This window comes from Acartia tonsa, chromosome 12, assembly GCF_053477335.1.
Source record: "Acartia tonsa isolate MP-2025a chromosome 12, ASM5347733v1, whole genome shotgun sequence".
Taxonomy (NCBI): Eukaryota; Metazoa; Arthropoda; class Copepoda; order Calanoida; family Acartiidae; genus Acartia; species Acartia tonsa.
In genome coordinates this window covers 22,318,317-22,344,381 of record NC_137271.1, presented here as the reverse complement: position 1 = coordinate 22,344,381, position 26,065 = coordinate 22,318,317, and the positions used below count along the sequence as shown (strand labels likewise).

At 30.6% G+C, this 26,065-nt stretch overlaps 1 protein-coding gene and 1 long non-coding RNA gene across 2 annotated transcripts in view; both read right to left on the bottom strand.

Annotated features, from left to right (window-relative positions):
• LOC145334807 (uncharacterized) overlaps window positions 1–18,117 on the bottom strand; it is a 28,617-nt gene extending 10,500 nt beyond the window's left edge. The window contains exons 1-10 of the mRNA XM_080180413.1: window positions 18,077–18,117; window positions 17,747–17,810; window positions 16,183–16,215; window positions 8,158–8,216; window positions 7,746–7,810; window positions 6,705–6,774; window positions 4,422–4,507; window positions 1,568–1,610; window positions 1,042–1,108; window positions 213–309 (exon numbers count right to left, since the gene is read on the bottom strand). Of these exons, the coding sequence (XP_080036539.1) occupies window positions 213–309; window positions 1,042–1,108; window positions 1,568–1,610; window positions 4,422–4,507; window positions 6,705–6,774; window positions 7,746–7,810; window positions 8,158–8,216; window positions 16,183–16,215; window positions 17,747–17,810; window positions 18,077–18,089 (597 nt within the window). The 5' untranslated portion in view covers window positions 18,090–18,117. The remainder of the gene's footprint in view (window positions 1–212; window positions 310–1,041; window positions 1,109–1,567; window positions 1,611–4,421; window positions 4,508–6,704; window positions 6,775–7,745; window positions 7,811–8,157; window positions 8,217–16,182; window positions 16,216–17,746; window positions 17,811–18,076) is intronic.
• Window positions 18,118–18,274: 157 nt separating this feature from the next.
• LOC145333252 (uncharacterized) lies at window positions 18,275–20,629 on the bottom strand. The gene is made up of 3 exons (XR_013884479.1): window positions 20,603–20,629; window positions 19,674–19,723; window positions 18,275–18,406 (listed from the first exon to the last, which is right to left on the bottom strand). It is a non-coding gene; the product is annotated as an uncharacterized LOC145333252 (long non-coding RNA).
• Window positions 20,630–26,065: the final 5,436 nt, after the last annotated feature.

Here is a 26,065-nt window from a genome sequence, read left to right as displayed (position 1 = left end):
ACTTTAAATTGAGTCTTTGGATATAAGCCAATAGCGCCGCAAATATTAGCACAGCCAAGTCGATACAAAATAATCAAAAGTAATTGCTAGCACACAAAAAAGGTCCTTAACACTGGATCCAGGTAGTTATCTAAATTATTTATCTATAGAAGACGACATTTCATTCCGCCTATTTTTGAGTCACATGAGCCAAGTCTCGCACAACAACTTACCCTAAATTCCTTGTCAATTAGCTCCAACTTTTTGCATTGTTCCTCGTTCTTCTGCCGGAATTCAGAAAATGTTTGGCGCAACTCCTCAAAATTTGATCTACAAAACAGATGTTTTTCTTTATAAAAGTGAAGCTTTTCTATATTAGGGTCAGTCCATTAGTACTTCCGTCCAGAACGGTTAGCTCTTTTCGTTAACTTAAACATATTAGAATTGTCCAATCGATTTTAAACTTTGATTTCTATAACAGTTGGTACAGTATCCTGTTTTTAAGCAGTTTTATTTTACACACAATTTAAATGTTTGTTTGTCCTAACGTTTCAGAGCTTCGCTTTTAAGGATTTAACTTGTTTTTTTTTATTAGTTTTGGTAATTTACTCATAATGTAAATGCACCATGTAAATAAAACTACAAAAAATACAGTTTTAAGCTTATTCTAAGTTTTGTCAATGCCCTGTATGCATAGAATATACTTCAAACTAGGAATGTACAAGTGTTTTATAAGATGTTACTACAGCACCCAAATCCCTTATGTTTTTAAAATTTGCAAAATACTGTAAATATTGCAAAATTAATTTGTGATTATAAGGAAATTTATAATAGTCTGTAGAAGAGCAGCACAAAAACATAACAATAGTCATAGTCAATTACATCATATAGTCATTTTAAGAATTAGATTCTAAATAATTTTAATAATTCCAAACATTAAGACGACATTTAAGATTTATATGCTATCAAATGCCTTTGTAAAGTCAAAACTACACAAATTAACGAAATATATTATATATGATCATATTCTCAGATTTGTATGTGCCTAGAATAATTACTCACCCGTTACTCTGTTGGGCGGATTCTAATTCTGTTTTGTCTGCTTTGGCCTGTAGTCGTTCCTCCAGATCTATATTAACATACAGATAAATGTAAAAATTAATAGATAGATGATAATAATAATATGTTTATACTATTGGGTAGATAGCTAAGTAGATTAATGATAGTTGGTTAGATAGAATGAACGAATTATTACATAGGTTAATCTATGTCTGTTAATATGGGGAACAAAAAATTAGTGAGAGACGCGACATTGGGCTGTTTATAACACTAGTCCCTCAAAGTTTTATAGTAACGTTGTCTTATTCCTTAGCATAATAATTTTGGAAACTTTTAAAGAACTTTTATTGGTTGGTTCATGAAGTGTCCAAATGTTTCAACCACCAATTATTATTTACAGAAGGGGTAATTTTGTGTATCATAATTGAGGATGTACATCAATTTATCGGCCATTGCCCTATCCCTTTATATCCCTGCAACAGTTTTTAAAAAGAAATATTATTATTTTCCAACAAAAACTCGTATGTACCTGATCTATTTGAAGAAATCAAATTTCGCATCTCTTGCTCGCTCTAAAAAATTAGTTTCAATATTCTAACAAAAAAATATTTTGAACAAAAACACAATTATTTAGTTGCGCGGCTACTCTATAATTCATATTAAATTGACTTACGGTCGGAGGTTATAAAATAGTTAAATATAGTTTGGGTTTTAAAGGTTAAATTTGTTAGAAATTTTAGAACTACTTATGGACGTAATTAACAAATTTTAGAATATATAAAGCATTTATTATTATGGCTTTAATAAGAAGCTTTAAATTCTACTATTAATTTTAACAAGATATTATCTTAAAAATCTTCGAAATAGAAAAAAATTACGTAGCAAATTGATTAAAATTTCAGTAATTAAAGAATATTACTGTTATAACGTAAGATAAACAGACGAAGTTAATTAAAGAGCCTCATTTAAGATGCTAGATATGTAATGTTAAACTATTTATAGAATATATAATTAGTTTTTAAGACAACAATTTAATTATCAGGCTTTTTTTCTTCAGTAACTTTGTTTTTTTTTTGCTCACATTATTTTTGAGCTAAAAGACACATTTTTTAGTCAAAATAAGTATTAAGTGAAAGAAAAAAGTTAATATACAACCCTTTCTTTCCCCCATTAAGTTACAAAAGGTCAGATTAGAAGAAAAATTATCATTTTTAATTTTTTTACCTAATTTCTATTTTGACCCAAAAATGCGCAAAAAAATGTAAGAAAAAAAGCCTGACAGCAATTAATATATTAAAAAGTTAAACAGTAGGCAAAACGTTGAGAACTAATTTTCTAATTTTACCATACAACATTTATTTATCTATTTTGTCTCTAGTTCATGCAAGTTGCAACATTGAAGAAAATATTTTTTGTTTTGTTTTGTTTCCATGCATACAGGGTGTCCATCAAAAAGGGGTAATTTTTTCCGCGTATTTTCGGTAAAGTTATATGTTACCGTTTAGTCAAATGCGCTTATTAAGTCAAACGTTTCTTATATTGACCACATGTATATTTTAATGAAATGGCCATACTTAGGATGATCCCTCACTTTTTTATTTGTTTAAGCAAGTAGCGCTGCAACCTCCAAAGACTTAATTTGGATTATAAAAAAATAAAAGAGGATTTTTTTATGATGGGAAGTTACTTACTCTTCCCCCCCCCCCCTTACTTTCATTTTACCACAAATAGCCTAAACATATGGTCTAGCCCGTTTACAAGATATTAATCTTCAACTACATATACATATATACTAATATACATACACTACATATCCATCTACTTCATTATTTAAGATATTAGGAGAAGATTACAAAATTCATGGACACCCTGCAAAAGTAAGTAAATTTTCTAATTTTTACTTTTTAAGTTTTCTGAATTTTAAAAAATGTCCTTTATTTGAGATAAAGTATAAAGATCATGCCGAAAAAAGGATGGAAAAAATGTTTCGAGAATATTTTTTTGTAAAATTTTTTGTATAAAAAGACGAACTAGAGAAAATAGAGATCCAGGGTTGCAGAGCCATCCCAAAAAATAGCCCTTAAACTGCAAAATCAGTTTTTTTTTAAATTCTCACAAGGTATCTTGTTAAACAATTTTCCCTATTTTTGAAATCGAAAATAAGAGAGGGGGCTAGTTTTTTTGTTTATTACTAGAGGGTTAGGTTAAGTTATATTTGTAGCTTTTTACACCCTCAGGGATTGCCCACCCCCATGCATGAAAGTGTATGTAAAAAAACTATCCCCCTATTTTCAATTTATTTCTAAAATATGGTTAGAGGGGGGAAAGGTTATCAGTACTTTACAGACACTTTTTGTGAAAGTATCAGTAAGTTTTCACGACACACAGAAAACTGTCCCGAATTTGTATTAATTTTGAGGAACAGGACTCCAGTGACGTCATATTTTTCTTTCTCGAAAAAGGGAAGGGGGGAAGAAAATCTCTTCAAAAGAGATGGGGAAAACCCCCTTTTCTCCCATCTTTTTTTTCTTCCCCCCTTCCCTTTTTTTTCTTTCCCCCTTCCCTTTTTTGGGAAAGAAAAATATGACATAACTGGATTCTTGTTCCTCAAAATTAATACAAATTCGGGACAGTTTTCTGTGTGTCAGTTTTCACCAGATGCACCCTAAATCTAGGGTAGATCATAAGGTTAAATTAAGTTAAACAACAATACAGAAAATTACCCTGAAGCAATGCATATCTAAAGTTAAAAAGTAAACATTTATACTACATTGTTTACAATCTTTTGTTTATTTTACTCCCATAGATATGAATGCAATTGTTTTAGCTTGTTTTGTTGCGCTACTTTTTTCTTATATATTTTGATTTGCCTATTAAGCACAATGCTTTTTTATGATGAAAAATCTATTGAGATACATTATAAGCTACAAGCATTATTTGTGGTTCTACTTTACCCTAATTAATTACAAAGTGGATATTTCCCTTGCTTCTCACATTTTACTTGATAACTTGTTTTTAAAAGGAATGATGTACATTTTGAAATTTTAACTACCATCAAATTTCAAAAGTTTATTGATCTAGTAGATAAAATGACAAGATTAAATATGCCAAAATGTATATTAGGCACATTCCATAATTGCAATATTTACACAAAACTTGAATATTTAATTTTTTTCTCTAATAAAATTATAAAAAAAAATACTTTTTTAACTTTAAAGTTTGTTTTACATGGGCTCTGCAACCCTGGTTGAGAATGAAAAAGAATGATAATGGCGTGCAAAAAGAAAAGGGGGAGAAGAAAGGGCTAAAAATAGAAACTAGTTGGAAAATTATCCATCCAGCTAGCTAGCATACAGGGAGGGAATAGAGGGATAGTGTGTTGCCTGCTGTTTTTCTTCTATCATCCTGGACATGGAGCCACTTATTTCAATGGTCTTTGATTGTTGTGATTGTACCTCTTGTAAGCTGCCTGAAATATAGGTAAAAATTTAGATACAAAAGTCTCAAGCATATTATTCAAAAAAATCTTTGATTATAACAATTCTGATGAAATTTTAATAACAATATTTAGGAATATTCCAAGGCACTGATACCCCATGATATTTCTTGCACTGAATTTGCAAGAACAACTTAAAAACTTACACGATACCCTGCCATTCCAAGGCTGTATGATTGCATGCAGTTATTTGAATCTATTTTTACATGTTATAATTAACAAAAAAACGCTGTTTTCAAAATATTCTATATTCTTTCAAATAATACCACAGATATTGGATTTATTTTGCAAAAATATTAAAGTGCAAAATCATGAAATAACAAGATCTTGTATAAATTTTATTTTGCAGTTATGTAAAGTTATTACAATATTGGTCTTTCAACCTTTTTTTCAGCAAATATTGATACTTGGTTATATTTGGATTTATGCATTTATATTCTAATAATTTCTTTATAAAACTTTTAATCATATGATCTAAATTTACAAAAATCTATCATTCTGTTTTATTTAAAAGTCTGAGTTATAGAAATTCTATAATCAAACTTACTTAAAACAACTTTAAAAAAAAACTTTGTTTTTACTATCTAAAATATGTATCTAATTCATATTATTATCTTTAAATGCAAATCTTTATGACCTAAACCTACAAAAATTAGATTATTCAAATTGGTAGAAAAAAATCTACCTCCAATACCCACTTAATTACCTTTATTTACTCATATTCATTTCCACTTTAATAACAAACCAATAATCCAAAAAAAGTTTTAGATCCCCTTCCCTAGAAAATAAACCACATTTGATTGAATTACGACTATTCTGTGTATACACACTTCCTGTGCATTAGTTTTAGTGTTATGGACATGGAAACACATTATTCAGGAAAAAAGGGAATAGTTATTTATCGGATATTATTGACAGCTTTCCGTGGATATTAAAATGAAAATTATAATATTAAAACCAGTTTTGTTAGATCCGAGACAAGGAATAGCAAAACTGGTGTTGATTTTATGATTTTAATTTAAATATTCGTGGTAAAATGTCTGTAATTGTCTAAATTGTCTATACGTGATTTTACAGTGAATGTTAATCGGTTTCGAAGCCCTACTGGATAAGTATTCAGTTATTTTCTCAAAAATGGTTATGGAAATCCATATATATGTATATCAAAAGAAGTTTAAATAATAAAACAGTATGGCTTCGAAACCGGTTTAAGGCCATACTGAGAAATCATATATAGTATCGTATTATAGACAATTTCCACGATTAATGAAATACAAATCACATAATCAATACCAGTTTAGTTAGTTACCTTATAACTAAACCATTATTAATCAGATCTTATTAATTTTTAATTTAAATATCCGCGGAAAGCTGTCTATAATACTATTTTTCAACTTCCCAAACCCCGTATCCCCAACTTTTATAGGGAACATTGTAATTATAAAGTTTCTAATGTATACATCACGAAATCATAAATTAAAAGTTATATGCTCTATTTTTAGAAAAGTAGACTGAAAAGGTACTTAATAAATGTATTAGTGATGTAATTTTTCAATTGTTATTTATAGTATGATAGTAAAATGTTGCTAAAATGTACGATAACAAGGATGACAAAATAAATAAAAACGATGCTCTAAAATCAGAAAGAAGGACAAACGAAGAATAACTTTTGTAAAAAGTCAGAACTTTATAAGAAGTTAATAAGCAGAACATTAATTTGTAAGTCTAAACGAATTTAACATAAATGTGTTGCAAAATTGTGCAAATACAGGATACTCTAGGATTTAATTATAGAAACCATTCGCTCATAATATTGGACTTTGTTATCCTAAGAATCATTATTCCAAAAATCTAATAGATAGGATATTTACATACATGTTTTTGTCAAAAAAGTTCAAAATCAGCATGTTTTAAATGGACCTGCTAAAGCAATCATCATCAAAGTTTGAAATCAATAGGTGAATTTTTACATCTTTAAATCTACGAAAAAGGCCTACCCTTATGGATGGACGGGTGGAATTAACCTAATTATACAAAAGCTTCTCTTGGCTTTCAGATATTTAAAAAAAAAGATAGCTAGCACTAAGAAGTAAAGTAAATTAGATATATTACGACCTAAAGATAGATGGAAAACTAATAAAAATTAAAACTTTATTTTTGCATAGCTTACTCTCAATTTGTGTAAGACGTGGATTTAAAACTGCCTGGTTACTTTCTACCTCCTCTCTCAGTGATGTTAACTGAAATAAAATAAAGATAATTTCATAACAAGTAATCAATTTAATAAATAACCACTTAAAAATGTAATTCATTAATAAAAAAAATATGCAAAGACGACATTCAAGTCCTTTCCTTTTATTATCTCAGTTCCTATTAGTGCTAGAGGGCTAAAAATTTTAAATCGTCCAGAGGTGTATTATACTCATAAAAATCATTTGCAGATCCCCGCTTTAGTCACAGAAAAAAATGTCCAAAATCGACCCACCCTAGTACACACACATACAATATTTTTTGGTATTTTTAGGGGCGATTTATTTTGGGAGGATGGTGGTTCTCTCCCCAAAAATGGTTTAAATCTTCACCAATGAGAATCTTCGTTGTAAAGGAGAACCACTTTGGTTCAGCTGTTTGCGAGAATCTTTGGTATACAGAACACACATGCACACACACACACAGATCCTGTTACTTTTATATTTTTATATATTTAATAACCATAAAAGATTGGGGGATTAGGATCAAAAAGATTTCCCCCACAGCTTTTTTTTCACTGTGTGTAAAAAATAGAAGGCAATAAATGATTTAAATTCAAACTTTCGCATTATATAGCAAAATGGAAAGGTATAGGTGTATGTCTAATCCAACTTTAGGTTCCAGGTATGATCCTACAGGTCCTGATTCTACTGGTTTCAAGGAAACTGCAGTTTTTGACTTAAAAACTTTGCATTTTGAACTTTAGCTTATCTTACATGATTTGCCGCGTTCTTACGCTTACCGCCCAAAAGTTATATATTTCAACTAGAAAAACAAAACTTCACAAAAAATGTTTCTTGAAAAAATTAAGCTCTTTTTTGAGTCTAAAAAGTTACTTATAAAAGGCCAATACAAAGACTATAAATCATAAATGGTAGGCCAGTATACATTTTAATTTACCAATGGAAAGTATGACGTCATTTTCATTAGCACAAAAAAAATCTTCTGAAAAAATTGCTACCTGCGTCCGATTTTCTGTAGTTTTCTCCTCCAAACTCTTATGGATTAACTTGTTCTCTTTTCGATCTATTTTTATCATTTTTATTTATTCAATACTTGACAAATTAGCAAACTAGCCTATTATAAAAAGTATTAAGGTTTTTTGTGTGAAGCCTAAGATCTTACTAACTACTATTTTAGGTAGGATTCACATAGGTCCCTTAGTGTTGTTAGGCTATTTCTTGTCAGATTTAAGTCTTGGTAAGGTTTAAAGCTATGAATACAGAGCCCCTAGAAGCTATGGACACACCTGCTAGTCAAGAAATTATTAATGAGAAAACAGTTAAAATCTTGAAGAAAACTTTAATAGTAATCTTTTGTTTAATATAAAGTAGTAGTAATTATACACCTATGTTTGTGTATTGTATAAAAACCTGTGTTTAGTTGATCTGTTAGGCTCAGAATTTTCTTATTTTGGCACTCCTCCAAATCTCTAGATAGATAGATAGATATTATGGTCTGGGATGGAGGGGACATTGGGCTGTTTATTACACTTGTCCCCAAAGTTATATAACAACGTTTTATTATTCGTTGGCCTAACAACTTTGGGGACTTTGATTGCATTTTGGTTGGTTGGTTCATTAAGTTGAGTGTCCAAACATTTCAACCCCTATTTGCAATCTACAGAAGAGATAATTCTGTGTATCATCATTGAGGATGTACATCAATTTATTGGCCATTGTCTTTTCCCTTTAGATCCCAGTGTTGTGGTTGACAATGGTGCAGGTTGAAAATCCCAATGAGGATGAACAAAAATACCCCTTCTGTAGATTTGAATCATTGGATACTGCTATATTTTGAAACAACAAAATTCAAATTTTTTGAACCAACGCGACTATTAACCCTTTACAGTCGGGCCCCTTGCCGCACCTTAATCAGTCGGGGGGGGGGGCGTTCAACGCCCCCCCTTATTATCTCAGTTCCTATTAGAGCTAGAGGGCTAAATTTTTTTGTGCAAGTCCCCTGTTTGATACTGAATTTCCGACCTTTTATAAGTCTAAGTCAATTTTCGCTTCCTTCACCCTTTTATTTAACAACCTTTGTTTTTAGGTCCTTTTTTACTTAAAAGTTTCAAACGGCTGTAATTTTCTTATTTTTGAAGCTAGAAGAAAATTTTTTTTCCAGAAAATGTTTATCTTTATGTAAATTTTACATTAGAAATATCAAAATATAAATTTTAGCGGCCGCAGCTGTACTTGGCAGCTGCCAGCAGCCGCAGTCGGCGGTCGGCGGGAAAACGGCGGCGGATCTTCATGAAATTTTAATACGTTATGAAAACATGTAAGAAAAGCTTAAGTTTAAAATTTGAAGTCTCTAAGTCAAAAATTGCGGCCACAGGAGCCTTTTAAAGATTTCTGGAGACCTGGAGGATCAGGACCTGCAGGATCATACCTGGAACCTGAAAGTGACTTGAACACCTGTATTTTATATAAGGATGTACTACTAGAGGGTTTTTTAGTATTTTGGTATGATAAAATGCTTTGTTTTAGTCAAAAAAATATTTTTGCTCTTTACCTGGATGACCCTGCCAGATTTGCTGGCATCCTGTGCCCGCCAGGATGGAGATATTCAAAAAATTCCAACTCTCAGTTATGTGTCATACCCATACTTAAAAAGTCAAGCAGTTTGGGCTCTTCATCTTTCACACACAGAAAATGAGATAGAAAAAACCGGAGGGGGGGGGCGTTCAACGCCCCCCCCCCCCCCCCCCCGACCGTTAAGGGTTAAAAGAACCTGGCTATAAACTTTGGGTGGGTTAAATAAATTCCACTGCTACCCAAAGTTTATAACCACATAATCAATCTTTTTAGTTAAAAAAAACATATGTATGTATAAGATTGGATACAGCTTTTTCCGGTTCCAGGACAAACACAGGAGTCCTTAACGTCGGAGTGAACAAACGCAGGAGTGTTAAAATATTAATCTAATTAAGTATTTCTATACAGATTAGGTTAGGTTAAGATATGAATGTTCAAACAAGCCCCCCGCAGGAGTTAGGCATTTAAATAACCTAAAATATGGTTTAAAATAGGTAAGGTTAGGTTAAGTGTCCACTCCTGCGTTTGTCCACTCCGACGTTTGGAACTCCTGTGTTTGTCATAGGACTATTTTTCCCATATGTTAAACTTAAATTTATTACACAAAACATTGAAATATAGCCAGTACGTTTCTTCCAAAACTTCGTATTTTTAGTATAATAAAATTTTTGCGCAAAAAAAGATGCATACAAACTAACAGACAAAAAATGATTACAAATTTCTATGGTCTTTTGATTATTTTTTTGCTTCTGGCGATCCCTCTTGCAATGCTTAGATTAACCAAAAGAGTTATAAAACTTTCCTAGACCTAAAAGAAGTTTTACTTCAAATTTGACAACCATATTGGTTCAGTGGTTAGCGATATCTTTCTCTGAAGACACACAGACGTACGGACCTCATGTTACTTTAATAAGAGGAAAGACAGATATAATAAAACATTCTGGAAAATTTCGCTATTTTTAAAACCTTAATATTCATTGTTTTGTAAGGAGATAGTCGCACTAATTCAAAGAAATTTGTAGAATAAAACAGTTGAGTGATTGAACATATTTATCTTCTCTTAGATGATTTCTAGGTCTATCAGGTGTAATTATATTATTGTATACTCCTTATTAATATGTATTTAATTAAAGTAAGTTCATATCAAGCATATTTTATAATTGTTTATACTTTTTTAGTCTTCAGTATAATTTACTTGCGGTTTCGCCCCTAGAGGTATCTCTTGGAGGGTTTGGCAACCTTCCAAAAAATAGTTTTAAACCTTCCCAAGACCTATGAATAAGAAACTACAATGTAAAGGAGAACAAAATCGGTTCAGCGGTTAGCAAAATCCTTTGCTACAGACATAAAAGCTCTCTACTTTAAATAAAAAAAAGATTTAAGATAGGAGAACCAATATTATCCTCCCAACTAAACATATAATACAGAAAAAAAACTATTGCAACGAATTTTCACCAAAATCAATTTAATAAAAAGCATTTTCACATTAATAACGTTCTAAATGACAGTTTCAATAATTTTCATTTTCAAACTTTGGGGGGGAATTTTTTAACAAAGAAAGAAACAATTCTTTTGGATCATTTAAAAGCAAATTATATTTAACATATTTTGTTACAATTGATTTTTATTTATTTAAAATATGCAGGTAATATTTTTGTATTTTAATAATATCGGAAATAAAGGGTTAATTTAAATCCTAATGAAAATTGTCATTTTTAGTTCATCTTTTTAATACTAGGGAAACTCATTCACTTAATTTTTAAAAACTTCTAGTCATAAAACAATTTTTAAAAAACTTTTTACATTTTTAAATTCAAAACAAAAATTTGTTTTGGTGTAAAATTTTTGATTTAAATGAGTTATTTAAGCAAACAAAATTTAGCATAAATGGATATTTAATGATCGAGCGTTAGTTAATTTTTGTAAAATATTTTAGAAAAAAAATCTTCTAACAAAAAAAAATTATCAAAATCCAAGATGGCGTCAATACATGTAAAATAATATTTTCAAAACAAAAAATTAAAACTTGAATATCTTTTTTCACAGATTGAATTTCAAAAATCGGTCTGACAGTTTTTTCAAAGTCAGTATGATCTATCGAATGAAAAAGGTTTGAAACTGATAGAACATTTCTTTATACTAAAACATATTTTTTCTCCCGTTTTTCCCACACTTGCAAAAAATGAAATTCAATGAAAATTAAATGGTTCTCAGTTTTTTCAAAGTCAGTATGATCTATCGAATGAAAAAGGTTTGAAACTGATAGAACATTTCTTTATACTAAAACATATTTTTTCTCCCGTTTTTCCCACACTTGCAAAAAATGAAATTCAATGAAAATTAAATGGTTCTCACGTTAAAAAAATTTTCTCACGGGTCCAAAAAATGAATTTAAATGAAAATCATATGTACCATTTAAATCAAAATAAATGGTTCCCACACTCTAAAAATTTTCCCACGCTCGACATTCTTGAAAAATGATAAATAAATGGACATTTAAACAAACCAAAGATCGCGTTTTTTGCAATGGAATGAGTTATTTAAGCAAACAAAATTTAGCATAAATGAGTTATTTAAGCAAACAAAATTTAGCATAAATGGATATTTAAATCCCAAGGTATTAAATGATGAGCTAACGCAACAAAAAGGTGATGTTAGCAAATAATTTCTTGAATAAAATCATAAAACGTTTTTTTCATTTAATTTTCATTTTTTTCACTGTTGTGTTTTTATATGACATTAAAAATAAAAATCATAAAAAATCTTCCAAATCAAAGAGAAAAAATCTTTGAATTATTGATCAATTTAAGTTCAAAGATTTTTTTATTGTAAAAAGTAAATTTTTCAAAAATATTTTAGAAAAAAAATCTTCTAACAAAAAAAAATTATCATAATCCAAGATGGCGTCAATACATGTTAAATAATATTTTCAAAACAAAAAATTAAAACTTGAATATCTTTTTTCACAGATTGAATTTCAAAAATCGGTCTGACAGTTTTTCCAAAGTCAGTATGATCTATCGAATGAAAAAGGTTTGAAACTGATAGAACATTTCTTTATACTAAAACATAATTTTTTTCCCATTTTTTCCCACACTTCCAAAAAATGAAATTCAATGAAAATTAAATGGTTCTCACGTTAAAAAAATTTTCTCACAGGTTCAAAAAATGAATTTAAATGAAAATCATATGTACCATTTAAATCAAAATAAATGGTTCCCACATTCTAAAAATTTTCCCACGCTTGACATTCTTGAAAAATGCTAAATAAATGGACATTTAAACAAACCAAAGATCGCGTTTTTTGCAATGGAATGGATATTTAAATCCCAAGGTATTAAATGATCGAGCATTAGCTCATCATTTAATACCGAGGGATTTAAATATCCTTTTATGCTAAATTTTGTTTGCTTAAATAACATTCTATTGCAACAAAAAGGTGATGTTAGCAAATAATTTCTTGAATAAAATCATAAAACGTTTTTTCATTTAATTTTCATTTTTTTCACTGTTGTGTTTTTATTTGACATTAAAAATAAAAATCATAAAAAATCTTCCAAATCAAAGAGAAAAAATCTTTGAATTATTGGTCAATTTAAGTTCAAAGATTTTTTTATTGTAAAAAGTTAATTTTTTAAAAATATTTTAGAAAAAAAATCTTCTAACAAAAAAAAATCATCATAATCCAAGATGGCGTCAATACATGTAAAATAATATTTTCAAAACAAAAAATTAAAACTTGAATATCTTTTTTCACAGATTGAATTTCAAAAATCGGTCTGACAGTTTTTCCAAAGTCAGTATGATCTATCGAATGAAAAAGGTTTGAAACTGATAGAACATTTCTTTATATTAAAACATATTTTTTTTAAATTAAATGGTTCTCACGTTAAAAAAATTTTCTCACGGGTCCTAAAAATGAAATTAAATGAAAAACATATGTACCATTTAAATGAAAATTAAATGGTTCCCACGTTCAAAAAATTTTCCCACGCTTGACATTCTTGAAAAAACCTAATTAATTGAATATTTAAACAAACTGAATATCGCGTTTTTTGCAATGGAATGTCCTTTTATGCTAACAAAGAAAAGAACTAATTTAAGATTACGTTTTATGGTATCAGCCATAAAAGTCCACCTGTTTAAAGGTCCTGTTATTATTTGTAAAGCTATTACTCGCTACTATTTAAATTACTTATGAAAAAGTTATTAGATATAAATTGCTATAACCACGTATTCTAAATCATTATCTATTTATTTCATTTTGAAGTTGTTGCCTCAAGTTAATTTTTTTTATCAAATATTACGGGGAGGGATATCATTGCAGGACCTATGTGAAGCTTCATTAAAATTGAGAACTCAATTGTTTCCGTGGTTAGTAAGATCTTAATAGATAAAATAATAGTTATTTCTCGCATCGTATTATAAACGGCTTTCCGCAGATATAGAATGTACAAATATAAGATTAAAACCAGTTTTTATATTAAGGCTGGATATAAAATGATGCTAGACTAGTTTTTTTGTATGGATGAGAACCGGTTCCTATCCACCTGATTCGAATGAATACGAGAATAATGTTTTACTTTGTGTAGAACTAGAGGCTAGTCCTTTAGGGGCACTTTCTCAAAATAAACCTTCCCTGGACCTTCATTGCTTTACTGAAAAGGAGCACCATATCGGTCCAGCAGTAACAAGATCCTTCAATACAAATATACAGACACTCAGTTAGACAAACATATATCCTGTTATAAGAAGTATTTAATTCTTTTTGTCACAAGAAATTAAGATCCCAATAACTACTGAACTGATAGCGTTCTTCTTTCGAGGGAAGCTTCATATAGGACCTGCGATGGTTTTCGGCTATTTTGTTTTCAGATTTAAGCCATATGATCGGGGCGCAACGACAACTTTTATAACAGGATTATTTTTGGTTTATTTTTTACAAAACGTCGGAATTAAAGGGGTAAGTTGATGCCCGAAAGACAATCGTTAATTTAGTTAATATAACTTAAGATAGGAGAATTTATTGGTTATTGCTTTTAATCAACAATGTAATCTAGAGATTCTCTAGGATTAGGGAGATTATTGTTTGTAGAGTTTAAACTCGCTTATATTATAATGCTTTATGATTTATCAAAAAGTAATGTCATTTTTCTTGATATTTATAATAAGATTACCTTAATTATCTATACCTGGATAATCTTTAGAAGACAGTAACAAAACAAGGCCTTATTTTGGTGTACCTGAACCTGGATAACCTCTAGAGGACAGGTACACCACAAGGCCTTATTTTGGTGTACATTAACCTGGATAACCTTTAAAGGACAGGTACACCACAAGGCCTTATTTTGGTGTACCTGAACCTGGATAACCTTTAGAGGACAGGTACACCACAAGGCTCTATTTTGGTGTACCTGAACCTGGAAAACATTTAGAGGACAGGTACACCACAAGGCTCTATTTTGGTGTACCTGAACCTGGATAACCTCTAGAGGACAGGAAAACCACAAGGTATTATTATGGTGTACCTAAACCTGGATAACCTCCAGAGGACACAACCTTATTTTGGTGTTTCTGGACTTAAATAACCTCTAAAGGACAGGTATTCTGCTAGGTCCTATTTGTGTGTACTTTAACCTGGATAACATCCAGATGACAGGAATACCACAAGGTCTTATTTTGGTGTACTTAACCTGGATAACCTCTAAAGGACAGGTACACCACAAGGCCTTATTTTGGTGTACCTGAACCTGGATAACCTCTAGAAAACTGGTACACCATAAGGCCTTATTTTGGTGTATCTGAACCTGGATAACCTTTAGAGGACAGGTACAACACAAGGCCTTATTTTGGTTTATGAACCTGGATAACCTCTAGAGGAGAGGTACACCACAAGGTCTTATTTTGGTGTATCTGAACCTAGATAACCTCTAAACGGGCAGGTACACCGCTAGGTCCTATTTTGGTGTACATTAACCTGGATAACCTCTAGAGATCAGGTACACTGCTAGGTCCTATTTGTGTGTACATTAACCTGGATATTGATAACCTCTAGAGGACAGGTACACCACAAGGCCTTATTTTGATGTATCTGAACCTAGACAACCTCTAAACGGGCAGGTACACCGCTAGGTCCTATTTTGGTGTACATTAACCTGAATAACCTCTAGAGATCAGGTACACTGCTAGGTCCTATTTGTGTGTACATTAACCTGGATATTGATAACCTCTAGAGGACAGGTACACCACAAGGCCTTATTTTGATGTATCTGAACCTAGATAACCTCTAAACGGGCAGGTACACCGCTAGGTCCTATTTTGGTGTACATTAACCTGGATAACCTCTAAAGGACAGGTACACCACTAGGTCCTATTTGTGTGTACATTAACCTTGATAACCTCTAGAGGACAGGTACACCACAAGGCCTTATTTTGGTGTATCTGAACCTAGATAACCTCTAGAGGACAGGTACACTGCTAGGTCCTATTTGTGTGTACGTTAACCTGGATAACATCCAGAGGACAGGAATACCACAAGGTCTTATTTTGGTGTACTTAACCTGGATAACCTCTAGAGGACAGGTACACCACAAAGTATTTTTTTGCTGTACCTGAACCCGATTTTTTATTTCTTACAGACAACGAACACTATAAATGAACGAGTTTTGTCTGCTAGTACTAAATCTGCAAGCTTTTGGATTGCAAACTTATTTGCTGAATCAAACCTCATCCCCTCCTCCTCCCCGTCATTTACAATTTACATAAATATAATTTAAGGAAAGAAAGACTAACTTTTCTATCCCTTTAAGATAAATTTACCACCTATTGTCCCATCCCCGTGTCCCTAATACAAAAAATTACCTGATTTGTGTTTCTAACAAGTTCTTTGTGTCACTGAAATTAAAGTTAAATTATTTTGACAATTTTGTTAGCAAACTACAAATCTGATCTCTAGATCTCTGAACTTTAAAGGCTAGCTTCCAAAATGGTGAAATTTACCTCCTTGTTCTGCCGAAATACAGCATGACCCTCGAAAAAGTATTTTTAAGCATCTGCAGCCCTTATTTCTCAATGAATTATTAAAAAATGCATATGTCCTTGTTCTCCATAGTATTCCACGTAAGTAGATATAAAAATATTTTTTTTTACCTCCATTAACACCGGAGATTTTTAGAGCTAAAGTTTTGAAAAAGTGACTGAGAAAAAGTATTTTTTTGTTTCTCTTATTTTTTGGATGGTTATATTATGTTTTTCTGGCAACTGAATAATGAGACACAAAGAAAAACAAGTTAACTAAATATTTCTTTTTTATTCCACCAAAAAATATAAATTTTTAATGGCAAAAAATACTACTGAATGAATTGATTATTTGCAAATTTTAGGTTATTTATTAACCCTTATTTATAGAAAAGGATTAATTATGACAGTTGCTCCGCCTACTTTTCTGACATCTCAATTATTTAATAGGGGGTAAATTAAGCTTTTTAGACTAAAAAATCATTATGTTTATTTTTATTTTCTTTATAACTTTTTTTGTTATTAAAGTTAGGGTTGTGAAACAAAAACAATTTTCCTGCTATATTCATAGAGATTTATTTGGTTTTTTAATCTTAAACAATTTTGCCTAATAAGTAAGTTTTTCAAAATATCATTAAACTAAAAAGACTCAAAAAATATGTGTAAAAAAATGCTTTTTACTCAAAAACTAAATTTTTATTTCATTTTTGTATAAAGTTTCTGCTAGTAACAAAAATAAAAGGATTTCTAGCTTAATTTTGCTAAAAAAGTCGTTTCATGTTAAAAGTTACTTTTTCCTCAGTCACTTTTTCAAAACTTTAGCACTAAAAATCTCCAGTGTTAATGGAGGTAAAAAAAATATTTTTATATCTACTTACGTGGAACAAGGACATATGCATTTTTTAATTATTCATTGAGAAATAAGGGCTGCAGATGCTTAAAAATACTTTTTCGAGGGTCATGCTGTACATATTTACAAAAAGATAAAAAAAAAAAACTTTTTTTGCCATTTAGGGGATCTTGTATAACAGATAAAAAGATGCAAAACAATTTGGCCATTTAAGAGATATTGTAAAACAGGCAAATACACATCCTATAACTTTAACTAGCGTCTAATTCCCTAGGAGGAAGATAACCCAATTTTATTTTAGATTTAAAAAGAAAGAAAAAAGTTGAGAGGAATTTTTTGTGTGGGGGGGGGGGGGTCAACCACCCCTCCATTTTTAATTTTAGTTTTTAAAAATTCTAATTTTTTTCTTTCTTTATGGGGGAGAGATTTAAATAATTATAAATCCTCCCAGGACCTATGTGAAGCTACCCTGAAAAGGAGAACTATATCGGTTCAGCGGTTATAGAACCAACAAACAAACAGACATCCTGTTACTTTATTATAAAACAATCAACGAACCTGATATATTTTCTGCAGGAACTATTATCTTCGTCTTGTTTTGCTTTTAACTTGTGAATTTGGTCTATAAATAAAAAAAAATATAGATTAACAAATAATCACGCAACCTTTGGTTTAATTATCCACAAAAAAAAGTTTTTATTAACAGTTTTATTTGGTGGCGTGCACAGGGTTAGCTAGTGGGTTGTTTTCTTGGGGGCTCAGAAAAAGTGGAAGCTAGATACATAGAAATATATATATAATGATAGAAAGATAATGAGATAGATAGATAGATACCAAGATAGATAGATGAATGAATAGATAGATAAATAAATAGATGGATTGACTTACCTAACAAACCCATAATGCTGTCACCTTGATTTGAAAAATTATCCTCTGTTCAATAGAGAAGTTTATGTCATATTTATCAGGAATCTTCAGGGACAAGAAATTGGACGAAATTTGATGTATATGATGATAAACCTAATCACCCCTGCTGTCATTATTATTTAGGCATGTGGGGGGGGGGGGAGGCTTTATCATAATAATTTAATAATATTTTAGGCTAAATTTGTATTTAACATAAACTGTTCCTTGAAATTTGATGACTCTATCATTTTTATCTTTTAAATTCTGTAATTCTTGGATTAGGGCATCCATCTTGTGTACCATCTCACAATACTAAATAAATAGATAGATAGATAGATATTATCAGTTCTGTAATTCTTGGATTAGGGCATTCATTTTGTGTACCATCTCACAATAATAAATAGATAGATAGATGGATGGATAGATAGATAGATAACATCAGCAAGTTAAGTTATGTAATTCTTGGATTAAGGTATCCATCTTGTGTACCATCTCACAATACTATATAGATAGATAGATAGATATTATCAGTTCTGTAATTCTTGAATTAGAGCATCCATCTTGTGTACCATCTCACAATACTAAATAGATAGATAGATAGATAGATAGATATTATCAGTTCTGTAATTTTGGATTAGGGCATCCATTTTGTGGACCATCTCACAATACTATATAGATAGATAGATAGATTTATCAGTTCTGTAATTCTTAGATTAGGGCATCCATCTTGTGTACCATCTCACAATACTAAATAGATAGATAGATATTATCAGTTCTGTAATTCTTGGATTAGGGCATCCATCTTGTGTACCATCTCACAATACTAAATAGATAGATAGATAGATATTATCAGTTCTGTAATTTTGGATTAGGGCATCCATTTTGTGGATCATCTCACAATACTATATAGATAGATAGATAGATTTATCAGTTCTGTAATTCTTAGATTAGGGCATCCATCTTGTGTACCATCTTGCAATACTATATAGATAGATAGATAGATATTATCAGTTCTGTAATTCTTGTATTAGGGCATCCATCTTGTGTACCATCTCACAATACTAAATAGATAGATAGATATTATCAGTTCTGTAATTCTTGAATTAGAGCATCCATCTTGTGTACCATCTCACAATACTATATAGATAGATAGATAAATATTATCAGTTCTGTAATTCTTGGATTAGGGCATCCATCTTGTGTACCATCTCACAATACTAAATAGATAGATAGATATTATCAGTTCTGTAATTCTTGGATTAGGGCATCCATCTTGTGTACCATCTCACAATACTATGTAGATAGATAGATAATAGCAGAAAGTTAGTTTTGTAATTATCTAACTACCACAAGAATCACAATAGGAACAATTCTAACATGCCTAAACTAACAATAAGAGCAAAACGTAACAGACGCACGGACCGACACTAAGTATAGAAAAGTTTCGCTTTTAAAAAGAAGTATGAGGTTTTAAAGATAAATTGATATGTAATTCAAATTATTTACTTTTTATCTTTGTGGATATAAAATGTTAAAAAAATGAAATAAAATTTTAATAGTCTTATAAACCTAAAATTACCTTTTCAGTGAGACATGCTAATAGTTGACCAAATTCTTGATTTCTGCTACCTAAATACAAAATATAAAAGTATAGTAGTTATCATAGACAGATTTTCGCGGATAAAAAGATGAAAAATTTATAAGATTCAAACCGGTTTATAGTTAGCCCCAAGAGGACGGAAAAAAATGATCATTGTTTTTAATAAATATTGATTTGACTTACATCAACTATCAATTCTTTTCTTATTTCACCAAATATGTCAACTTTATCAATTTATTTGATACTAGCGGCTACGCCCCTAGAGGCCTCTAGTGGCACTTTGAATGCTTTTTTTATTTCAAATATCTAATTAGAGAAATAATTGGTTTATGTTTCGTTGAAGTCTCTTTTTTAGTTAGGGTAATTTTTTTCTAGTGGCAATTTCTCTTGGGACGGTGGTGGTACCCTCCCCCAAAATAGTTAGAAACCTAACCGGGACCTATGAGAGGCTACCCTGTTAAGGAGAACCCGATCGGTTCAGCGGTTAGCGAGATCCTTTGGTACAAACACAGAGACAAAGAAACATCTTGTTACTTTAGTGTAAGGATGAATAAGGATAAAAACATCCATAAAAGCGAAGCTTTAAAATCAGCTATACCAAATTTTAGGTAAACTTATTGCAAAATTGCTTATTACAGGTTATTTTTAAGGGCATACTTATATTTGTAGGAATTCATTATAAAATAATTTTTCTTGTTGTCCTTGTTCAAAAAATTTATTGAATAGGATAATAACATCATACAAATAATTTTGTCAAAAAGTAAAAAAATAATTTTGTTTTAATGGATGTACGATAACGATTATAGAGATGCTACACTTTCTAAATCGTAACCAAGTGTTATAGGAATCATTATGCAACGCTTAAAATCAATAGGACAATTTTAACAATGAATTAAATACTAACTCACCCGGACAAGATACCACGAACATTTCGGATATCTGAAAAAGAATTAATAATCTTTTTTAATATCAAGAACCTATATCTACCATTCACTTTTGACAATTACAATCTTGTGTTGACATTATAACCAGGGATGAGACAATGTCAGATTAATTCATGAACATCTCCAATAATAAAAAACAAAGTTAACCTTTACATTACAATTAGTGGTTTAAAACATTTGGAAACTTAACTTAATGAACCAACCAATCAAAATTCAATAAAAGTTAAAAAATTGTGAAGCCAACGAATAAGAAAGCGTAATTACAAAACTTTGGGTACTAGTGTCATAAACATCCCAATGTCTCCTCCCTCCCTGTATTATAATAATACTAAATTAGATATTTATGAAATATTTACTTTATTTCAAACTAGCGGCTTCGCCCCAAGCCTCTAGGGGCTTTGCCCTAAGAGGTTTGATCAAACCAATTTTTCGTATTTTAGATTTAAAAGAAAGAAAAATTCTTTGGGGGGAGGGATTTTTTTTGGTGAGGGGGTAGTCGACACCACTATTTTAATTTTAGTTTTAAAAAGAATTTTTTTTTTTTTTTTGGGGGGGGTATTCTTATTTTTTGGTGGGGTTGGGGGTGTCCCATTCCCCAAGAAAATAGTTATAAACCTTTCCGGGACCTATGAGAAGCTACCCTATAAAGGAGAACCCGATCGCTTCAGCGGTTAGCGAGATCCTTCGCTACAAACAAACAAACAGACAGTCAGACATCGTTCTACTTTGTATTATAGATATTGTTATTTAGTTATTGCTGCACTATATACCTATGTACCTAATAGTCCTTGTTAAATCCTAAAAGCTGAATATCACTTTATTATCAAGCATATAATTAAGCTTTTAATAAAACAAAAGTTTATTTTAAACTTTAAATTCTGCGGTAATGTTTTCTAGAAAAATATACATTAGTTTTAAATGTATGGATATTTTTTTCTTTATATACAATAAGCGATTTTGCAAAAAGAAGCCTCTAAAATAAAATAAAAATGGCGGGTTATGTTTTCTTAAAAGAGAACAATTTTGGTTATTTGGTTAGCGAGATCTTTCGCTACAGACAAAAAAAGCCTATTGCTTAGTTTTATAGAAGAATTATAATAGTTATTTCTCGCATCGTATTATAAACGGCTTTCCGTGGATATAAAAATGTACAATTATAAGATTAAAACTAGTTGTTTAGCCCTGAGGTGCCGAAGGCTCCGGCTAAAAAACTGGTTTTAATATTATGATCGTACATTTTTATATTCATAGAAAACTGGATATAATACGATACTAGAAATCGTTTTTTCGTATGGATGAGAACCGGTTCTAATCCACCGGATTAGAATCGGTTTTGAATCAATACGAGAAATAAAATTTAAGTAGCTAATTTTCCATTATGAAAGTTGAAGGTACCCACCCCAAAATCAAATAATAACACTTTCTGACGATTCACTCCAAAAAAGGGGTAGTGAGATCTTTCGGCACAGACAGACACATGGACGTAATTTTACTTTTATAAAATTATTAAATTAAGGTTAAAATTAACCTAATGCCATGAAAATCAGGTATAAAACGGGATAAGACAATTTCCGATAAATTGATGTACATCCCCAATGATGAAATACTGAATTACCATTTCTGTAAATTAAAATTATTCGTTGAAACGTTTGAACACATAACCAACCAATCAAAATTCATTAAAAGTTTCCAAAGTTGTTAATTCAACTAATAAGAAAACGTTATTATAAAGATTTGAGGAATAGTGTAGTAAACAGACCACTGAAAATAGTTCTGAAAAATTAAAGTTAAAATCTTGACAGACATAGAAACCTTACAACAGCGGAGCTTCGCTACTCTGAACAACAGAACGTCACTTCCGTACAATTACTATAGTAAAATGAAGGCACAAAAAAGTTTTGTTTGATGGGAATGACTTTTCTTGAAACAGCAAAAATTTACTTTTTAAAAATAGATCTGAAGTATGGGACATTGGACTTTAAATATTTCTGGTCTCAACAGCTTCATAGACTTTTAGGCTTAAAAACTTTGGGTACTTTGATTAAATCTTTATTGGGTAGTACACATCAACAGTTTCCAAAAAGTTTTATCATCCATTCTCTTATCCATTTAGATCCCGGAATCTAATAGGATAAGCCAACAACCGATAAATTGATATACCTTCCCAATGATACACAAAATTACCCCATCTGTAGATTACACTTTTTAGTGGAACATTAAACTTAGTGAACAAACCAATTAATAGTTATTTCTATCATATATCAAGTTTTTTAGCCCGTGCCTTCGGTACCTCGGGGCTAAAAAACTGGTTTTAATCTTATAATTGTACATTTTTATATCCGCGGAAAGCCGTTTATAATACGATGCAAGACATAGTTTTTTCGTATGGATGAGAACCGGTTCCTATCCACCGGATTCGAATGAATACGAGAAAATTCATTAACAGTCTCCAAAATTGTTAGGCCAACGAATAAGAAAACATTATCTTAAAACTCTGGAGACTGGCTGTATTATAAAAAAGCCCATTGTACCCCTGATTTAAATCCTTATTTTTAATCATTCTAGTTTTAGTTCCTAGGGGCATGAAGCTCCTGTGTAGTTTTATGTTTGTGACAAGTTATGCGACAAAACTGTTTAAAGTTAGGTTAGCCTTCGAAGCCATTTCTATTTAATGGCTGAAATGTATAAACTTATACAATTATAAACTTTGCCAGAAGTTTAGAATAGTAATTATAAATATAGAAATACAAAATTATTTCGTTTATTTTTGATAAAATAAACGAATTGTTTATTTTGATTCTTCGCAAAAAGGTTAAACTTCGCGCGCCATTTTACCCCCCCCCCCCCAAATACGAATTACCCCTCCCCTTAATTTTTTTTACCCCCCCGCCCCCCCCCCCAAAAAAAAAAGCTTGGACGTCTATGTCACAGTTTGTTAAAAGAAACTCCTCATCTATCCTTTTTAACCCTCTCCTACTTGATGAAAGAACTGACCAATAAATGAAGTGCATATTAGCGTGGTAATTTTTCCCCATCAATATATCCACGTATTCTAAATCGATGACTGTATAAAACATCAGCTAGACATATTTTGACGCATTGGTCGAAGGTTTCTCTTAACTAGGATGAAAGGAAACATTTTCCAGTATGGCTTGGAAATTGATTAATGTCCGCTGGATTAGAACCCGTTCTCTGCCATTCGGAAAAAGCATGTATAGCATCCTAATATAGACATTTTCTATCAGTAGTAAAATGAAAATCAAGACTTAAATCTGAAAATAAAATAGTCTAAAATTATCCCAGGAACTTTGTAAAGATTACCTAAAATAATAAATTAAATATGTTCAGTAAATATTGAGATCTTAAGCTTCAGACAGAAAAAGCCTACTTACCTTATAATGTAGACTAGAACTAAATTCAAGATCTGCGGGTACCTCCCTTTGGCTAGTGGCGAGGTCGCTGCTTATACTATATTTACTAAAAAATATCCCAACTTTATAAAAGTTTTGCTGTCCATTGGATATGAAGTTTTTTTTATTACAACGAAAACAACTTTTTAGCAAATTATTTACAACCTTCGATACTTTCAGGGGGGGGGGGGGGAGGGGACATTCGGCTGTTTATTACACTAGTACCCAAAGTTTTATTCACGTTTTCTTATTAATTGGCTTAACATCTTTGGGGACTTTTATTGAATTTTGATTAATTGATTCAATAAAAAGAGTGTCCAAACGTATTAACCACTATTTGTAATTTACAGGAGACGTATCATCAATGGGGATGTACATAAATTTACAGGAGACGTATCATCAATGGGAATGTACATAAATTTACAGACCATTGTCTTATCTCTTTAGATCCCTGGATACTTTCCTAATAGAAATAAAAAAATAATAATGAATAAAATTGATAATATAAGTTATATAAATGGTTTTGATATATTTAAATGGACATCTTTACAATAGATAGTTAGATATTCCTAGGGACCTAAAGAGATAAGACAAGGGCCAATAATTTGATGTAAATCGTCAATGATGATAATTAATGGTTAAAACGTTTGGAAACTTAATTTAATGCTAAAAGATAATTGATCAAATTATAATTTATGTAAAATTGTTTGATTTACTTAAATGGATGTATTTGCAATGGATAAATGAGACATTTTTATTGTAAAAAAACACTAGTACCAAAAGTTACCCAACTATCATCAAATTATATATTAAAATGTAAAATAAAAATATTAAAACCAATTTTGTTGGCCCCCAGGGGCCTAAGGCCCGAGCTAACAAAACTTGTAATAACCCAATGTTTTTAAAAATATTCGTAAAAATATTCGTTGAAAATTGTCTGTAATACAATTATATACATGTTTTTTTTTTCAGTATAGCTGAGAACCAGTTCTAATCCAGATGAAAAAATTATAGACTATAGAAATAGATTTAAAGACATAGCATATTAAAAAAAGAAGTTAATTTGTAATGATAACAATAATTTTAGCAGTCTTTGATTAGAATAAGATTATTAGTAAAACCATGAAACCACCATAAAGCTTTTCTGAAAACGGTGCAAAAAACTTCCTACATTATATCAAGCAGCTAGAAAAGTAAAAATTGATAGATTTAAAGATAATTATAAAATAGATAATCAAACACAAAGTTACTACTGGTCCCAAGTATTTTCCATGACTAAAACAGAATAGAGTAGTTAATAGATAAATATATATTTAGATAGATAGATAGATATATTGATAGATAGATAGATAATCACACACAAAGTTGCTACTGGTCCCAAGTATTTTCCCTGACTAAAACAGAATAAAGTAGATAATAGATAAATATATATTTAGATAGATAGATAAATAGATAGATAGATAGATAGATAATCACACACAAAGTTGCTACTGATCCCAAGTATTTTCCCTGACTAAAACAGAATAGAGTAGATAATAGATAGTTAGATAGATAACTAGATAGATAGATAAATAGATAGCTAGATAGATAGATAAATAGATAGATAGATTGATAGATAATCACACACAAAGTTGCTACTGGTCCCAAGTATTTTCCCTGACTAAAACAGAATAGAGTTGGATAGATAGATAGTTAGATAGATAAATAGATAGATACATAGATAGATACATAGATATATAGATAGATAGATAGATAATCACACACAAAGTTGCTACTGGTCCCAAGTATTTTCCCTGACTAAAACAGAATAGAGTAGATAATAGATAAATATATATTTTGATAGATAGATAATCACACACAAAGTTGCTACTGGTCCCAAGTATTTTCCCTGACTAAAACAGAATAGAGTAGATAATAGATAAATATATATTTAGATAGATAGATAATCACACACAAAGTTGCTACTGGTCCCAAGTATTTTCCCTGACTAAAACAGAATAGAGTTTAATAATATTGT